Here is a 20,533-nt window from a genome sequence, read left to right on the forward strand (position 1 = left end):
TCATGGGGGCAGAGGGTTGTGTGGGTCTCTGTGGGGTTGGGGGCAGCGATAGACAGAGCCAGCTGCAGCCTGGGTCTGGTCTATGGGGGAAGGGAGTGTTGCTATACCCCCCCCACCTCCCCAGGAAGCCCCCTCTGTACTGTGTATTTTATATCAGCCCCAGGGTGCCCATCGCTGCTCCTTTCTCCTGCCCCCGGCTCCATCTGTTTGTCTGCCCCCACAATGCCCCCCCCCCATCTGTGTCTGACAGTGACAGACTCCTGCTCCTCTATCTGCATGCAGCTCCCTCCCCTTCCCTGCTGGGGAGGCGTGGTCAGGCAGCTCTGGGAGGCAGCATGTGCAGGGACGCCGGGGAGGGGGAAGCCGCCCCTGAGGTGAGAGCGCTGCACGCCCCACACGTTGCCAAACAGTGGAGCATGGGCACCACGGCCCATCTCGCCGCCTATGTATCCAACCCACCCTGCTCCCTGTCCCCTGACTGCCCCCGCCCCTTATCCACCCCCATGAGGCTCCTAGCAGCGTTCGGCTCAGCACGGAGCCAGACACGCTGCCCTGTGGGAGCACGCAGCACCCCCCCCCCCCAGAGCTGTGCCCTGCATTAGGGTGTGCCTGGGCACACCTGGCACACACCATGTGCACACCTATGATAGCCATGTACACTTGGTTCAGAGGCCTTGGCTCAGGCTGTATTTCTCCTGAGTCCCATGCATTCTCTTTTCAACACATGCACACCTGCCCCTCAGAGGAATTCCTGTTTTACAGGTTCATCTAAGGACTTTCATTTCATAAGATCCTTAATTTAACTACCAGCCCTGTCTTATCTTAATCATGCTGCCTCTCTTTGTAAACAAAATACTGACCCCCTGCCCTAGGGGCACAAGCTGGGAGCAGCACCTCTCCTCTGCAGACCTCATATTCCACACTCAGGATATGTCTACTCCACGAAATTAGGTCGAATTTATAGAAGTTGGTTTTTTAGAAATCATTTTTATATAGTCGATTGTGTGTGTCCCCACACAAAATGATCTAAGTTCATGAAGTGCATTAACTCGGTGGGGTGCTTCCACAGTACCGAGGCTAGCGTCGACTTCTGGAGCGTTGCACTGTGGGTAGCTCTCCCACAGTTCCCGCAGTCTCCGCCACCCATTGGAATTCTGGATTGAGATCCCAATGCCTAATGGGGCAAAAACATTGTCACGGGTAGTTCTGGGTACATGTCATCAGGCCCTCCCTCCCTCCGTGAAAGCAACGACAGACAATCGTTTCGCGCCTTTTTTCCTGAGTTACCTGTGCAGATGCCATACCATGGCAAGCATGGAGCCCACTCAGCTCACTGTCACCCTACATCTCCTGGGTGCTGGCAGACGTGGTACTGCATTGCTACACAGCAGCAGCTCATTGCCTTGTGGCAGCAGATGGTGCAGTAGGCCTGATAACCATTGTCATCATGTCCGAGGTGCTCCTGGGCGCAGGGACTGAAATAGGAGTGACTCAACCAGGTCATTCTCTTTAGTCCTGCCGGCAGTCCTATTGCACTGTCTTTTGGCGAGCAGGCAGGAGATGAGGATGGCTAGCAGTCCTATTGCACTCTCTTCTGCCAGCCAAAGATGTAAAAGATAGATAGAGAGAATCAAAACAAGAAATAGACCAGATTTTTTTTGTATTCATTTGCTCCCCACTTCCTCCCTCCCTCTGTGAAATCAACAGCTGACAATTGTTTCGGTGAGCTCTGTGAGGGGCACCTTGAAAAGTTTAATGAAGATTCAGTCCTGCCTGAAATACCAGGAAGACAGATAGCTCAGTGGGTTGGGCATTGGGTTGTGCATTGACCTGCTAAACCCAGGGTTTTGAGTTCAATCCTTGAGGGGGCCATTCTGTGTGACAGTTGTTTTTGTTTCTCCTTGATGTAAAGCCACCTCCTTTGTAGATTTTAATTCCCTGTAAGCCAACCCTGTAAGCCATGTCGTCAGTCACCCCTCCCTCCGTCAGAGCAACGGCAGACAATCATTCTGCACCTTTTTTCTGTGCAGACGCCATACCATGGCAAGCAGAGAGGCTGCTCAGATCACTTTGGCAATTAGGAGCACATTAAACGCCACACGCATTATCCAGCAGTATAGGCAGCACCAGAACCTGGCAAAGCGAAACCAGGTGAGTAGGCGACATCAGTGCGGTGACGAGAGTGATGAGGACATGGACACAGACTTCTCTCAAAGCATGGGCCCTGGCAATGTGGGCATCATGGTGCTAATGGGGCAGATTCATGCAGTGGAACGCCGATTCTGAGCCCAGGAAACAAGCACAGACTGGTGGGACCACATAGTGTTGCAGGTCTGGGATGATTCTCAGTGGCTGCGAAACTTTCACATGCGTAAGGGCACTTTCATGGAACTTTGTGACTTTCTTTCCCCTGCCCTGAGGTGCAAGAATACCAAGATGCGAGCAGCCCTCACAGTTGAGAAGCGAGTGGCAATAGCCCTGTGGAAACTTGCAACACCAGACTGCTACTGGTCAATCGGGAATCAATTTGGAGTGGGTAAATCTACTGTGGGGGCTGCTGTGATGCAAGTAGGCAACGCAATCAAAGATTTGATATGATATCAAGGGTTGTGATCCTGGGAAATGTGCAGGTGATAGTGGATGGCTTTGCTGCAATGGGATTCCCTAACTGTGGTGGGGCGATAGACAGAACCCATATCCCTATCTTGGCACCGGAGCACCAAGCTGGCGAGTACATAAACCGCGAGGGGTACTTTTCAATAGTGCTGCAAGCACTGGTGGATCACAAGGAAACATTTCACCAACATCAGCGTGGGATGGCCGGGAAAGGTACATGACGCTCACATCTTCAGGAACTTTGGTCTGTTTCAAAAGCAGCAGGAAGGGACTTTCTTCCCAGACCAGAAAATAACCGTTGGGGATGTTTAAATGCCTATAGTTATCCTTGGGGACCCAGCCTACCCCTTAATGCCATGGCTTATGAAGCCATACACAGGCAGCCTGGACAGTAGTGAGCAGCTGTTCAACTACAGGCTGAGGAAGTGCAGAATGGTGGTAGAATGTGCCTTTGGACGTTTAAAAGCACGCTGGCGAAGTTTACTGACTTGCTTAGACCTCAGCAAAACCAATATTCCCATTGTTATTATTGCTTGCTGTGCACTCCACAATATCTGTGAGAGTAAGGGGGAGATGTTTATGGTGGGGTGGGAGGTTAAGGCAAATTGCCTGGCTGCTGGTTACGTGCAGCCAGATACCAGGGTGGTTAGAAGAGCACAGGAGGGCGCGGTGTGCATCAGAGAAGCTTTGAAAAACAGTTTCATGACTGGCCAGGCTACAGTGTGAAAGTTCTGTTTGTTTCTCCTTGATGAAACCCCCCACTCCTAGGTTCACTCTACTTCCCTGTAAGCTAACCACTCTCCCCTCCCGCCTTTGAGCACCACTTGCAGAGGCAATAAAGTCATTGTTGCTTCACATTCATGCATTCTTTATTCATTCATCATACAAATAGGGGGATAACTGCCAAGGTAGCCCGGGAGGGGTGTTGGAGGAGGGAAGCACTGGGTAGAGTGTGGAGGAGGGAAGGACAAGGCCACACAGCACTTTAAAATTTAAAACTTTAAAACTTATTGAATGCCAGCCTTCTGTTGCTTGGGCAATCCTCTGGGGTGGAGTGGCTGGGTGGCCGGAGGCCCCCCCACCGCGTTCTTGGGCGTCTGGGTGAGGAGGCTATGGAACTTGGGGAGGAGGGCGGTTGGTTACACAGGGGCTGTAGTGGCAGTCTGGGCTCCAGCTGCCTTTCCTGCAGCTCAACCATACGCTGGAGCATATTGGTTTGATCCTCCAGCAGCCTTAGCATTGAATCCTGCCTCCTCTCATCACGCTGCCGCCACCTTTCAGCTTCAGCCCTCTCTTCAGCCTGCCACCTCTCCTCCCGGTCATTTTGTGCTTTCCTGCACTCTGACATTGTCTGCCTCCATGCATTCGTCTGTGCTCTGTCAGTGTGAGAGGACAGCATGAGGTCAGAGAACATTTAATCGTGAGTACGTTTTTTTTGCCTTCTAATCTTCCCTAGCCTCTGGGAAGGAGAAGATCCTGTGATCCTTGAAACACATGCAGCTGGTGGAGGGAAAAAAAGGGACAGTGGTATTTAAAAAGACATGTTTTATAGAACAGTGAGTACACTCTTTCATGGTAAACCTTGCTGTTAACATTACATATATAGCACATGTGCTTTTGTTACAAGGTTGCATTTTGCCTCCCCCCACCGCGTGGCTAACCCTGCCCTCCTCCCCCCACCACGTGGCTAAGAGCAGGGAACATTTCTGTTCAGCCACAGGCAAACAGCCCAGCAGGAACGGGCACCTCTGAACGTCCCCTTAAGAAAAGCACCCTATTTCAACCAGGTGACCATGAATGATATCACTGTCCTGAGGATAACACAGAGAGATAAAGAATGGATGTTGTTTGAATGCCAGCAAACATATGCTGCAATGCTTTGTTCTGCAATGATTCACAACTACGTGGTACTAGCCTGGCGTGGTAAAGTGTCCTACCATGGTGGACGGAATAAGGCTGCCCTCCCCAGAAACCTTTTGCAAAGGCTTTGGGAGTACATCCAGGAGAGCTTTATGGAGATGTCCCTGGAGGATTTCCGCTCCATCCCCAGACACGTTAACAGACTTTTCCAGTAGCTGTAATGGCCGTGAATGCCAGGGCAAATTAATCATTAAACATGCTTGCTTTTAAACCATGTATACTGTTTAAAAAGGAACACTCACCAGAGGTCCCTTCTCCACCTGGCGGGTCCGGGAGGCAGCCTTGGGTGTGTTCGGGGGGTACTGGCTCCAGGTCCAGGGTGAGAAACAGTACCTGGCTGTCGGGAAAACCAGTTTCTCCGCTTGCTTGCTGTGAGCTATCTACAACTTCATCATCATCATCTTCCTTGTTCCCCAAACCTGCTTCTGTGTTGCCTCCCTCTCCATTGAAGGAGTCAAACAACACGGCTGGGGTAGTGGTGGCTGAACCCCCTAAAATGACATGCAGCTCATCATAGAAGCAGCATGTTTGGGGCTCTGACCTGGAGCGGCCGTTTACCTCTCTGGTTTTCTGGTAGGCTTGCCTCAGCTCCTTAAGTTTCATGTGGCATTGCTTCGGGTCTCTGTTATGGCCTCTGTCCTTCATGCCCTGGGAGATTTTGACAAATGTTTTGGCATTTCGAAAACTGGAACGGAGTTCTGATAGCACGGATTCCTTTCCCGATACAGCGATCAGGTCCTGTACCTCCCGTTTGGTCCAGCTGGAGCTCTTTTGCGATTCTGGGACTCCATCATGGTCACCTCTGCTGATGAGCTCTACACTCACCTGCAGCTTGCCACACTGGCCAAACAGGAAATGAGATTCAAAAGTTCGTGGGCCTTTTCCTGTCTACCTGGCCAGTTCATCTGAGTTGAGAGTGCTATCCAGAGTGGTCACAATGGAGCACTCTGGGATAGCTCCCGGAGGCCAATACCGTCTAATTGCGTCCACAGTACTCCAAATTTGACCCGGAAAGGCAGATTTCAGCACTAATCCCCTTGTCGGGGGTGGAGTAAAGAAATCGATTTTAAGAGCCCTTTAAGTCAAAAAAAGGGCTTTGTCGTGTGGACGGGTGCAGTGTTAAATCGATTTAACGCTGCTAAATTCGACCTCAACTCCCAGTGTAGACCAGGGCTCAGGGCTGCTCTTCAGTTAAGAAACCTTGGGGGAGGGGGGAGAGCAGAGCCCCCCTCTCTTGTCGCCCCTAAATGGCACCCCTGAGTTGAATGCTGCCCTGAAGAACTGGTGGGGGCATCTTTTGTCCTTGGGGCTAATAATACCACCTTACCTCACAGAGGTGTTGAGAAAATAAAAGTTTGTGAAGCATTCAGTTATTGTAGTGATAAGCAACACAAATAAGCCCACGAGGAAATTAATAATTCTGTATTCAGAGCAGGATTTGTTTTGAATCATGTGCAGTAAATAAGTTCTGGGGTAATGCATTGTACAGTGAAGAGCAAACATAATAATGAATAGCTGTTCAGGAAGCAGCATTCTTCCTGTGCACTGAATGAGGCAGGGGTCCTGTGGAAAAAAATGGGATGTGATCATGTAACTAAAGAATGTCTTCTTTCCCAGCCAGTTCTACCCTCCCATTTGGGGCTTCCCATTCAAATCCCAGTCTTCCCTACTCATTGGGGTCCCCTTCCAGTCTCCTGCACAGCCCGGTCCAGTCTCCCACATTGGGCTCCTCTTTGGATCCTCAGTTTTCCTCCCCTGCTTACCACCATTCTCACTCTCTACCCCCACCCCAAGGATCCTTGTCTCAGTTTCCCCTCCCACAACAACTCCCATGTTCAGTCTCCAGGCCCCTCTCCCCCCAACTCCTTGTCCCAATCTACTCTCTCACTGCCACTGCTTGTCCCTCTCCCCCCGCCCCCCGCACCGGTCTGTTTTTTGTCTGCATGAGTCAGGTAGCCTTCTTCTCCACACTGACTGGGCACCAGCAGGGGTAGCCTTGAAAACACAGGAGAGACAGACTCCCTGCTCTCAGTTCCAGAGCCATAGTAGCCCCCAGCACCAGAAGCAATTGCAGTGAAAGTCCTGCTCAGTCCCTGAGGATGGAATCCTCAGAGAATTTAGCTGCCAAACTCTGACAAGTGTCTACTGAGCACATGTGAACTAAGAGTTTTCTGAGGCTTAGATACTCACTAAATGTGGGCTGTTTTTTGTGAGAATGGCAAAAAGCACAGCAGTGACACAATGGCCACCCCCTGCCAGATTTCAAACCCCTGCTCCAAAGCATGAGGATGCTAAACTTTCTGAGTAAAATAGTTGTCAGAAGTATTTTAACATGGGTAAAAAAACATATTTCCCCCTAATCTGTTTCTCAGAAATGGCTGGACCCTTTTTGTTGAAATTTTCCAAGAACAATATTGGGCCTGAGGCAGACATTTAGCATGGAAAAATTCAGCCCAGATGGTTTAAGTCTGGCCAAGACCCTCAAATCATGGTCTGATAATGGAACAACCTTAAGTGTAGGCAGTGCTACCAGTGCCACCTGTAAAATTGTCACCTACGTCTTTATTCTGGAATTACCGTTTCTCTGATGTTGATCTCAAATTTATCTCCATAGTAGAGAGAAACTGTTTGGGTTTGTGATATAAGACTACAGAGGTTCATGTTTGCTGCTACCCATACTGACTATCATTAAGGTTAAGCTTTTGTCATGATTATCTTTAGTAAAAGTCATGGACAGGTCACGGGTAACCAACAGAAATTCATGGAAGCCTGTGACCTGTCCCTGACTATTACTAAAAATAACTGGGAGGGAGAAGGGGGGCTGACTGCCACGGTGACTGACAGCTCCAGCCCCTGCTGCTGCCACAGGGGCTGAAGTCAAAGAAGTCACAGAGGTTCATTAAAGTCACGGCATCCGTGATCTTCATGACTAAATCGTATCCTTAACTATCGGATATATACTTCCTGATTTGCAGTTTACTATCCATGAACTTGACCCAGTGTAGGAATACCGCAAGATAACCAATCCAAAGTCACATGCCTCATTACTGACAACTTCCAGCATTTTCTTCATGTGAGGTTCTTATTGGTTCACCATCAAATTGTATTATAATAGGTCTGTTTCTCCTTTCACGCCAGAGGAAATCAGGAGTAACTGCTTTGTGGTTAATGGCACTGTATAAGGGTAAAAAGGTGTGATATCAGAAACAGGCCCCAAATGTTTAAGTTGTGTATGTCATTCTTAACTTTGCTTTTTTTATCTTCCTTTCTTTATTTTCAGTTTACTAACACGATTGGTTGAGACCTATTCGAAAAGTTTCTCACTTTGGAACATTACCCTTCAATTTTAATTTTCCCTTTGAGACATGACATATTAAAGTTATTCATTAATGTTATAATGTCACTCAATGTAATATTTTCTGAAAATCCAACGTGTATTTAATTTGTTTTATGCTAATAGTTTAATATCTTTTTTCATTTCTACTTTACTTTAGTTTTTCAAATGACTTTAGATGCTCAACCTTTCCTATATGATATTGGAAAAAGAACTGATTATGTGGGCTTTGGACATGAAGAGCAAGTGGAGCACATCAAGGCATATGTTTGCAAACCATCTTCTGTCACGGACAAAGCTGTGATTGTGATTCATGACATATATGGATGGCAATTCCCAGACATTAGATACATAACTGATCTAGTGGCAGCTGAGGGATACGTGTAAGCATTATTGTTTTACTGATTTCTTCCCAAAGAGACGCACTCAGGTTCACCAGATTCCAATTTCCAAATTGTGTTTTCCATATACAAGGAGAAATCATGTCATTTCAGTCTGAATTACTTATCTAAGAATAAAGGACACATAAAAAATGGTACTTTCCTGACAGCTCCCAGTGTAAAATAGATTTTCTCAGTTCAGGCTGCAACAATTCTCGGAACATAATGGCGACACAAGCAGAGTTCTGAGAAATGTCAAGGTGCAGTGCACTAACAGAAGCACCAACAAAAGGTTGCTGTGTTTGAGTGCCCAGCAGTGTGGGTGATTTAAAAAACTGAAACTGTTTTAAACTGAAATTTAATTAGAAATACTAACAAGAAATGTATATTCATGGTAGGTTGTGCAACCTCTCTTTAAAACAAAACTTCTTTGAGACTAGACAACATGACAATATTTCTTTTAGCTTTCATTAGCAAAGATGTAACATGAGAGTGAGAGAGAGCGAGTGTGCATAGCAATGAAGATTTCTTTTAAATGCACTGGCCTTTGGATTTGATTTTTTAAAGATAAGGTGATATAGTATCAGTTTATTTTTCTACAGAAACACTGAATTTTTTTTAGAGAGACTAGGTGGGTGAGGTAATACTTGTTACTGGACCAATTTCTGTTCATGAAAGAGACAAGCTTTCAAGCTTCTACAGCTCTTCTTTAGGTCTGGGACAGGTGCTCAGTCTTACTACATCTTGCTAAGTAATTTTCTGACTACTGGAATAGCATGATGATTAGAAGGTGATACTGACACTAACCATGTGGGTGACCATTATGGGGCAAAAAAGGGCCAAATGAATATTTTGGTGTACATAGATTTTCCCTGTTGTTCTTGCCCGGACCTAAAAGTTGAGTCAATTTTATTTTTCATACAGAGCCATCTGCCCAGACTTTTTTCTGGGGAAAAAACCTTGGACATCCGCTGATCACTGGGCTGAGTTTGGTGACTGGTTGAAAGATCGAGATCCCACAAAAGTGGACAGGTAAGATGTATATTTATGCTGGAAATTTCAAAGCTTCATGGGCACCTGAACATAAAGATATGGATTTAATGTAGCAATTAAAGAGAATGTATGTGCCTTTAGGCAGCTGCATGGGCTAGCTCTGATGTAGCTAGATCAAAGCTAGCTTGAGTAATAACAGCAGTGAAGCTGCTGCAACACGGGTGGCTGCAACAGCTGGCCCTGCCTGCTCAGGATTCTGGGTACATATTCAAATAGCCTCCATCCATGTTGGCTTCACTGCTATTATTATTCAAGCTTGCTTTGATCTACCTATCTATGGTGTTGCAATCAGTCCTCCAGATTACAGAGTAGACAAATCCTGTGTGGGAGGGAGCATAACAGGAGTTAAAGGTTGAAAAGTTAGGCCATCCCTGGGCATACTAAGAGAGGAGAGCTGCTGCACCATGTTCTTCCTTGGGGCCAGGTCAGTGCTTCAAGGCTGCCTGGGGGGAACTGCAAAAGATGCCTACTGAGGGGGAAAGAGGGTTACTTCAAAAGTGTGGGATCACAAAGTGCTTTTTATTTTGCAAAAGTGTAAGGATGTGGAGGAGGGGTTACAGAAAGGGAGGAAAAACTAGGAGTAAGAGGAATTGCATGGATTTCAGTTTATATTTAAAAGTGCCATGAAAGGAGCTTATTTTTTAATTTACCAGTTATCTGACCAATGCACTTGTGGTGTGCTGCTGGCTGGGCACCCAGACGTGTGCGAGTGTCTCTTGAAAGTAGGATATGAGTCTGGGCTCTCCCACTTTGTGGAGATGGTGGCATAATTACTACAGCCACCTAGGACAAGGGCACACCAAACTTCTGGCACTAGTAGCACGCCGGGTGTACCGTGACTGAGGCAAACACTGAAGGGGCTTCAGCTGCTAGATCCAGTAGATGTTAGACCTGGTGGGTCCCAATAATCACTCTGATGTTTGGCTAAAGTGAAGGGGTATTTTACTAGGGCTGGCAAGAAAGGGAAGGGTTGCAGATACTCTAGGTCAGGGTGGGCAAACTAAGGCCTGGAGGCCGCCTCTGGCCCTTCAGACATTTTAATCCGGCCCTCAAGCTCCCGCTGGGAAGCAGGGTCCAGGGTTTGCCCTGGTCCGGTGCTCCAGCTGGGAGCTTGCCCCGCTCCACGCGTGCTGTGGCTCTGCGCTGCTCCCGGAAGCAGCGACATATCCCTCCTCCGGCTCCTATACATAGGGGCAGCCAGTGGGCTCCACATGCTGCCCCTGCCCCAACTGCTGCTCCTGCAGCTCCCATTGGCTGGGAACCATGGCCAATGGGAGCTGCAGGGGCGGTGCCTGCGGACAGGGCAGCTCGCCGAACCACCTGGCTGCACGTCCGTGTAGGAGCTGGAGGAGGGACATGCTGCTGCTTCTGGGAGCTGTTTGAGGTAAGTGTCACCTGGAGCCTGCACCTCTGACCCTCTCCTGCAGCCTAATCCCCTGCCCCAGCCCTGATCCACTTCCCACCCTCCGAACCCCTTGGTCCCAGCCCGGAGCACCCTCCTGCACCCCCAACCCCTCATCCCCAGCCTCACCCCAGAGCCCGTACCCCCAGCTGGAGCCCAGCCCCGCACTCCAACCTCCTGCGCCAGCCCGGATCCCCCCTTCCGCACCCTGAACTCCTCATTTCTGGCCCCACCCCAGAGCCTGCACCCCTAGCCAGAGCCCTCACCCCCTCCCATACCCCAACCCCCAATTTCATGAGCATTCATGGCCCACCATACAATTTCCATACCCAGATGTGGCCATTGGGCCAAAAAGTTTGCCCACCCCTGCCCTAGGTACAGTGGCTTAAACAGTTACAGCTGAAAGTGAAACAAAAGCAGTTCCTGTCTGGGCCTCTGGGGACAGTCCAGCCTTCAGGCCTATTGCCAGGGGTGCCCTCTGCAGTCCAGTCTCCTTCAAAGCAAATAGGGGCTTGCAGATTTCCAAGCCAGGATCTGGTAGGGGTGTGTCTCACTGGGATCCCTCTCCGCTGGCTCCCTGCCCAGTCTCTGCTGCTCCTCCACAAGTCTTGCACAGACCTGCTCCCAGCGGCAACGTATGGCAGTCATACCCTGTGCCTCAGCTTTTGCTGCAGCCTGCTCCGCACACAGTTCTTGGGGCTTGCCCCCTGCATCCAGAGTCCCTGCTGCTCTTGGCGCCATGCCACCACTGCTTCTCAAAGGTGCCAAGTCTCTTCGTGGGTCAGGGTCTTTCCATACAATTTCTGCCCCTTCCTCCTGCTGGGCTTGGGGAAGAGCATGTGCCATGGGAGGGGAGTTGATGGGAATGGTAGTTTCCAGTTCATCAAATTCAGGATAGTGGGATGGGGGGAAAGGTTGCAGTTCTGTAGTGGGCAAAGTCTCAGGGGGAAGAGATGCTGAGCCTTGCCTGGCTGTGCTTCCAGACGGTTTATGTGCGCAGGGTTTGGGCCAAATGGAGAGATACAATTCTATGTTTGGATGGATGCTGTGGGGCTGGAGTTGGAGTTTCCTGGTGGTGCACTGGAGTAATTTCCTCCTCATGCTCAGATCCACCATAGTAAGTAGTGAAGTAAAGGGTTATCAGCTTGGTGTCACCCCTCTCTTGACTCCTGTCTCTTCCTTTGCAATGGCCATGTCCTCTTCAAGGGTAGCTGGAGTTTGCTTCTGGAGAGGTCCCGGGTCACAGCAGGGGGTTCTTGTAGGAGGGTTGCTCTGGTCTACGTATTTTACACAAGGAAAATGGTGGGGAGAGGCACATCTTTATTACTGACAGACATACAGACCTCAGCCACTTGCTTGAATGACACTGTTGGCAGGGCAAGGTGCCTGCTGTGCTCTGTTAACCTTGTAAGGGCTGTGGCTTGTGCTTCACCGTGGGATGGACTGTTGTATTCACACCTGGGAATGCTCTGTCTTTCACATAAGGAGCTGCAAATCTTGCCACTTGGTGAGGGGCATTTTTGATAAATGCCCCACTCCTGGCTGCAGTGAGTCTCAGGAGTAGCAGTGGGAAAAGATCATGAGAACGTGGTCTTGTGAACAATATAAACGTGCAACACCCTGCCCAACATACTCACCTGGAGACAGCTGTTTCATGTGGGTGGTGGGCAATCCCCACCTGCTGTATGGATTGTAGCACCATTGTCTCCCCTTCTCCCCAACCACAGTTCTTTTCTTTGGCTTTGGCACACGCAGCTGCTGTCTTCTTAACCTCTCTGCAGAGTACCAGCCACTTCCCAATGTCCTCCAGACTACTCCTCTGGTGTCCCACAGCTTTCACGCCGCCTATCACCTGTATCCATAGGTACTGAGGCTGGCTTTGATCTTTCTCCAAACTCCATGTGGAAAGGAGGCAAAGTTTTCCATGAATCAGTTCTTCAAGTAGAATGCTCCCATTCTCTGTCAGCCATTGTCTGCCCATCTCACATCACACTTTCCTTCTCCAGTTGATGATAATAGGATTTATTCTCTTGCACAGCTCCTAAGCAAAATGTGCAGGATTACCCTAGAACATATTAAAGAGAATGTTTCCTGTGGGAGGGAAATATCGATGCCTGCAGAGGAAATGATCAGCTGAATGCTGATTCAGTGTGTCAATGGGAGGTCTGTCTAACATACATCCCATATATCTGATGCTTCCTTGACATATCGTCCAATATATTCACTTTACACAGTGTGTACATACACTAGTGAATTAGTATTTTGTCATTGCATGCCAGTGCTTGATTTCTGAGGGGAGCTTTCAGGTCCTTTCTGCAGCTCTTCTCTAAATACTTTGAGGAAGACATCTAAGTTCCTCTGATTAAATTTATCACTTTTAAACAGCAAATGAAATGTAGGTACAGTTATCTATAGTCCATACCGACATTTGCAACAAACCGGTTCCTGAATTCAGGGAGGCACTGTTAGTTCTTCAGTGTCCATCAGGAGAGCCTGAAACTTCAAGAAACAGACAATAAAGCCAGAGTGACACCCATCTACTCTGACATTGACTGATGGGCCACTAAGCACTTCCATAACCTCTTAGGAGTAGCTCAGTGCACCCAGCTTATCCCCTACTCCTGCCGGCCCAGCTTCCAACTATGCAAATCCCAGAATCCCTGTGTATAACAATATTACTGAATTTTCAGAACGGATAGTTGCTGAACATTTACCTTTTAGAATTCTTTCCCAAAACAAGGTGCAGATATATAAGCACTTACCTATCAGCTTAGACACCAAGTTTTGAAAATCTAGCTTAGTATATGCAATTACATTTAAAATTTAAAAAACTAAAAATCAGACCTCTGAAAAATAATAAAATGAAAATGTTTTCAAACTTGTTGAGACTTCTGAAATTAAAAAAAAGAATTGACCATGGTATATATTATATATTCCCAAATTTGTTACATTACCCTTCATATGCAGTACATGTGCCTTTTTGTGTAGTAGTTATTGTCAGTTTAATTTTGGAAAAATGTTTAGTTGGATAATTCTTTAACACTCTGTCAAGTGGTTGGCTGGAATTATTTTATGCTACATCACAAAGTATGAGGTGGGTCATAATATAGTCATGTAATTTGTTTACCTAAATAAGTATTTCATTTTTACAGAATCAAGCTAAGCTCTTCTGCTCCCACAATCCATCATGTAAAATTCTGTTTGTGCACATTTGCACTTGCTTGCATGTCTTGTTCTTATTAGTTCTCTTCTGGATGAAGTAATTCTTAGTCAGTTCTCCTGGAAATGGTAGGATAGCTCCCAATTCAGATAATTACTTCAGCCCATGATTAATTTACTCTACTTAAGTTCTACTGAAGAAAATGTTTAACTTTAAGCACATGCTTAATTGCTGTCCAATATAGGGATACTCTTCTGAATTAGGGCCATAGTTCCTAACCCATATTTAAGAATAGCAATACCTAATCTGGGGCTGGAATAATTTTAAATGACAGAAGGAGTAGATGGGGACAATTTTATGTATTTTTGGGTTTTCTTTTTAGATTTTCAGATTAAATCTGCTATAGATTTCTTAGTTCACTTTTGTTTGTATGTCTTAGGGAAGCTGACGTTGTCTTGAAGTATCTAAAGGAGCAATGCAGTGCAAAGAAGATCGGTGTCGTTGGGTTTTCTTGGGGTGGAATGGCTGTACATCACTTGATGCTGAAAAATCCTGAATTAATGACTGGCGTGTCCCTCTATGGTAGTGAAGATTGCATGTAAACTTGAGCAGGCTCACTTGATTATGTAGAGTATATATTTTAGATGTTGCTTTATATAGATTTCTATAAGTATTCAATTTACAGGTGAGCTGCAGATTTAAATATGACTATTTATTTCAGCAATATGTGCTATATGCTTCCACTAACTAAAGGGAAAGCCAGTATTTAAGATGTTCACACAACAGAAAATGTAATTTTTCATTTTTCACTGAATGTCCTCACCAGCGCTATAACTGCTTGGAAAATTGTGATCTTTTCCCCCAGAATATTTTGTTTTTCATCAGAATAAAACATGTGCTAATCTGTGAAATATATGAATGCCTTGTCTACACTAACACTGTAAATTGATGTAAATTACACTAATTAAGTTATGTAAATTACATAAGTTGATGTAACTTATATTGATTGAAAATGGTGTCTACACTATGCTATGTCGATGGCAGAGTGCTCTCTCGCCAACTTATCACATCTTCACCAGACCCACTAAATCAATACCTCTGCATCAATCACAGTGGCGCCGATTAAGCTCGTAGTGAAGACTAGCCCTAAGAATCAAGTATTTCCTGATTTCCACTTGACTGGCTCTATGCTCCAGCAGGGTTCTCTGCTCTCAGCATTGCCATGGCATAATGCATACTGGGATATCCCAGAGCACAATAATTTGGGATATAAATGGTCTGAAAGGAGAAAAGGTAAGTTGTCTGTTGTTCATGTGCTGAATGCCCAACGGAGCCTAGTTTGTAGGAACATTGCAGGAAGTTAGACTGGACATTTGGCACAGACGATGGCAGAGAGGATTCTGCTGCCTATTCTGATGGGAGGAGCACATCTGCCGATGGTTAAGGAGTTTCACAATGTGGGAGCCATGTTGGTTCCCTGGTACAGCAGCAACCAAAAGTGCTTTCTTTCATCTTGGCTTGGCAAGGCAGGTACAGCGTTTCCTTTCAGATATGGACCTAGCCACACTTATCCATGCCTTCAGCCACTTCCAGTTTAGATTGCTGTAATGTGCTGAACATCAGTCTTGAGGACCACTCAACTTTCATTGACTGCAGAATGCAACTTCTCTTATCTGCTTAGTGATGCTTCTTACATCTTGGCATTCCATAGACTGAACTACCCCCAATTGGAAGCCATTGCCAAGAGTTGCTGATTTTTAAATCCCTATCCAACTTGGATCCTGTCTAGCTTACATATCATCTTTCTCCTTATGCTCCATCCCAATTTTTGGGATGAGTAAGGGGCTGTTGACTCTAAAGTTTGCTGCCCTCACTGGTCCCAATAACCCACCTTTGTTGACATTCAGGATATCTTGCAGGGCCCATGTACATGAATATACTATCTTTCATTTGCTGGGTTGGCTTGAGGAAAGTTGAGCCTCTTGAGGTTCTCTGAGTGTTTTTTTACACTATATTTTATGCTGTGTGAGTTTAAAGCTGATTTACGCGTGCACGTAGCATTTGTGACAGAACATTTTTATAATAAAAAATAAATATTGCTGAAGTAAATAGAAGTTTTGTATTTAAATTTGCAGCTCACCTTGAAAGATGTCACATGATTTAAATACTCTCTCAAAATGTGTTATAGGAATAATCAGGGACTCTGATGACAGATATAATTTGCTGAACCCGACGTTTTTTATTTTTGGGGAAAAAGATCACACCATTTCGTATGACCAAGTAAGTGTTTGTCTCAAAACAGATTTCTCTTTTTCTGACATGCTTTTATCTTATAAAGCAGAATTCTGGCTACTGGATATCTGTGTAGGCCTGCTAGGAAACCCTTGGGGAGACAGGAGAGCAGAGCAGTAGCTATATTTTAGCTTCTCCTTGAGATTACAGAGAAGCCACTGTATAGCTTCTCTTTCGGGGGGACTGAACAGAAACATGGTGGGGCCAACGGTCAGCCTCTTTGTATCACAGCAAGCAAGGGCTGAATGTGTACAAAGAGACTCCAGTGGGTACAAACCATACACTTTAACCACTTCGACATTTGTGCTGCCTCTTAGAGGGCACAGGGTTAAGCCACTGAATTTAGACTCTGGAGACAGAGGTTCAGTTCTCAGCCCTGCTCCAGAACTCTCTGAGTGACTGTGAGCAGGTCACCTAGTCAGTCTGGGTATACTGGGAAACTGAACTAGGTTAGAAAAGTGGTAATGAACATATTTTACTTATAATACCTGTAAACCTTATGCCCTGGCTAGATGAGGAAATATAGTGTTTTTTTTAAAAAAAGGAATGATGTAAGATTAGCTATAATTAAAATACCTAGCTCTTATATAGGGCTTGTCATTAGTAGATCTCAAAGGAGGTCAGTATCCTTATCTCCATGTCACAGATGAGGAAACTGAGGCACAGGGAAGGAAGTGGCTTGCTCAAGGCCAGAGCTAGGAATAGAACCCAGCTCTCCTAAGGCCCACTCCAGTACTCTATCTAGTAGGCCACACTGGCTAATTAGTACATTTCCTAATATACTTTTTCCCAGTGTAGACATGGGTGACCATGCCTTGGTTCCCTCTGTAAAATGAGGGTAGTACCTCCCTGCCTAACAAAGGTGCTGTGAGGGTAAATTCACTAATGCTTGGTAGGCACTAAAATACTAAAATGACAAGGGCCCCATAAGTACATAAATAGGAGTCAAGAGCCTGGTCTGCATATAAATTCCCTGCCTGTGCAGTGACAGTGATGGCACATCACCACAACACCATAGTTTATGCTGTAGGAATAGTCCATAAGTGGGAGAGGACTGACAGGTTTCAGAGTAGCAGCCGTGTTAGTTTGTATCTGTAAAAAGAAAAGGAGTACTTGTGGCACCTTAGAGACTAACAGAGACTAACAAATGTATTAGAGCATAAGCTTTCATGAGCTACAGATGAAGTGAGCTGTAGCTCACAAAAGCTTATGCTCTAATACATTTGTTAGTTTCTAAGGTGCCACAAGTACTCCTTTTCTATTCTTCTCAGATATACTTGATATTTTTTCATAAGAATGTTATTTAATCCATGTAATGTGCCTACAGCATGGAATAGATGCATCAGGAAAATCTAAATTCCATACAAAAACTGCATTAAGAGAATCTTGAGGTGTAAAATGAAACACTTACATGACAGGAAATGCCAATATTAAGGTTGGATGAACAACTTTGTGCCCTTATCCATATGCATTAGGACACAGGATGAAATCCATTCAAGTGTTGGTATTGACTTCAGTGGGGCCAGGATTTCACCCACAGTGTTTAATTACATGATCCTTACATTATTTTTGTTCAGTAGAACTCTTGCCTTATTCACTGGGTAGTATGGATAGTGCTCAGTTAAGGAAGAAGCTGATCTATATTTATTTTTATTTGCATTATTTAAACGTGTGGATCCATGCCTCAGATATGGCTGTCCCTGCACTGACTGAACAAAACCTTCATTCACTACATACTGTCCAATTTCCAAGGTGAAGGACTCAGTACTCTTCCCCAGCCTCATTCACTACACAATGCTATTTCACCCACCCTGCAAACTGAATAAGGCTTGGGCCCTTTGGAAAATATAGTATGTGATTACATAAAGACTGCATTGTAATGCATACACACACGAGGGAACAATTAAGATTGCACAGGCCACATTACCTTTAATTTTTCTTCTAAGTGCTTTTATTTTTCAAGGGTTATTTAATGTATTTTTTTTTAAATGGAAATTCCTAGGTTCTTAAAAAAAGAAAAACAAAAAATGCCCTAAAAGCTTCCATCATCTGTAATGCGCTGTACAGCAGTGGAACTCTCTGTCCTGCACTGCATGTGCTCCGGTGAGGTACCAAACCTAGGCTTCATTCCATACACTTCCCTATTTACATCTGAAAAAAATACATGAAAAGAATGTTCTGACTGCAAAGTAACAGAAATTTTACAGTTGCTCATGCAACCTTAATTCAGACCCTTTGGGCACAGGAATTATGATACATTCTTTAATTACACAAACACATACACTTTTGAGACCCTCCTTTCTCTTCCTTCCAACTAACAGACCTTCCAAATTCTGCAACAAATGAGACAACTGCCTCCTTCGCTACCCAACCTTGATTCAGCCCCAGAGCACAGTTCATTCTGTTTATTGAATGAGGCAGGGGTCCTGTGGGAAAAATAGTATGTGATAATGTAGTTGGAGACTGTATCATAATGAATATGCACAAAGAGGCTGAATTAAGATTGCAAAGCGGGGCTTAATTTTCTAATTTCTGAGTGGTTGGCTTTGCAACCTTAATGTTCTTTTAACATAGGATTGGGTATAGTGCAGAAGGAAGCAGGAATCCTTTACAGTCCTACCTGCTTACATACTCACCTTCACAGATAATACTGCACAGCCATCTGCACAGGTCTACACATTAAAAATGAAATTCCCCTCCACATCTGGCCCATGCATGTGCAACTGAGGGTACATTCACACTTCAAGCTTGAGGAGACATACCCACGTTAGCTCTGATCGAGCTAGTGCACTAAAAATAGAATGTAGCTGTAATTGCGTGAGCAGGAGCAGGGTCTTAGACAGGATTGTACTCAAGGCAGCTAGCCCCTCCCACCACAGAGACCTGTGTCTTTCTCCCTTTTGACTGGGATTTGTCAAGCTGCACCATTTCTGTCTACTCTGTGATATTCCCAGCAAGCCAGACTGCCTAAACAGGACGGAGTCTGCACTTTGTTTTCTCTTTGAATGCTAAGAACAATGTAATTGCCAGCAATTATGAGTTACCACATCTTTTTCTAAGCAAGCACATTTATTCTTATGGTGAAAGCATTACAGAGCAAACATAGTAAAAACAATAAAAGAATCTACATACGTCTAAAAAGCTTACCAGAGATCACCTCAACTCCAGCCTCTGGCTCTGGTAGGTATCACTTGTTCAACTGGGTTTTCCCCATGGTTACAAGTTCATAACTGTCTCAGATTCAGAGCCAGAACAACCATGAATAGTTCAGTCTTTCCTTTATACAACTTGGGCTTTTAATACTGGCCTTACGTAACAGGTGATCCACAGACAAAGGCCTGCTCCTCAGGGTGTAACTTCAAAGGCTGGATTTTTGCATAACCGGAGGTGCAGAATTTGAATTCACCTTACCTGAGATATTTCCCAGGAAATCCACTTCACGCGTATTGTCCCAAAAGCTCATTCTTATCTGACACATTGTTCAGTAGAGTCCTTTGATCACTCAGGCCTTATATTGGATCTCCCCCTACCGAAGTTACATACAGTCCTGGCCCACAATAATACATAAACTTTGTATTTGGTACAATGAACCCCAAGGATACTAAGACTTAATTCACTAAGGTTTCTTAAGGATATGGGAGGAAATTACCATATCTTTCACAGAGTCATATTTCAAAGATAAGTTTTCTTCTTTATTAGTTAAGAGCCTGTAAAAAGAGGTTCGTTAATAAAAATCTGGCCTGAGTGTTAGATAAGTAAAGAAGATACTAATCACATCTTCCAGAAAGCCAAACAATGGACAAACTGAGAGTTGACAAGTTAAACAAAAATTAAAAACAACACAATAATGGAAGATGCTCTGTGTTGCAGATCATCTTACTGGAGAAGAAACTGAAACAGTACTGTCAAGTTGAATATAGAATTAAAGTTTATCCTGGACAAGTTCATGGCTTTGCAGAGTTAAAGCCAGAAGATATGAAACCTCGAGATAAACCTTACATTGAAGAAGCAAGAAAGGATATGATGAACTGGCTGAAAACATATGTTTAACAGAAATATAAAGTCTAGTCTGTAAAACAATATAAAGTAATATATTTTGGGGATTTAAGAGTAGCACTTGATTGAATTATATTTTACAGAAAATATAAAGGTCCTATTCCTATAACTTTGAAAAAGAAAATCTGTACTGTTTTGTAGAGAATTTACAACAATTAAAAATAGTAACTTTTTCATTTGTAGTTCTTAATGTTTATAATCTGATTTCATATTGAATCATTGTTGAATGAAGAAATCATTAAGCATTAAAAAGTTGTTCAAATTCAGCCTATCTTAATATAGTTATAATCTGCCGGAAAAAGTTCTCCAATTTGTATAGG

General features: G+C 45.0%; 1 protein-coding gene across 1 annotated transcript; it reads left to right on the plus strand.

Annotated features, from left to right (window-relative positions):
- Window positions 1-8,038: 8,038 nt before the first annotated feature.
- Window positions 8,039-20,207, plus strand: LOC140907126 (carboxymethylenebutenolidase homolog). Its single transcript, XM_073332361.1, has 5 exons — window positions 8,039-8,253; window positions 9,175-9,282; window positions 14,305-14,447; window positions 16,054-16,145; window positions 20,028-20,207. The coding sequence occupies exons 1-5, from the start codon at window positions 8,039-8,041 to the stop codon at window positions 20,205-20,207; spliced, it is 738 nt and encodes a 245-aa protein (XP_073188462.1).
- The last annotated feature ends 326 nt before the right edge of the window (window positions 20,208-20,533 follow it).

Source organism: Lepidochelys kempii, chromosome 2 (genome assembly GCF_965140285.1).
Source record: "Lepidochelys kempii isolate rLepKem1 chromosome 2, rLepKem1.hap1, whole genome shotgun sequence".
Taxonomy (NCBI): Eukaryota; Metazoa; Chordata; order Testudines; family Cheloniidae; genus Lepidochelys; species Lepidochelys kempii.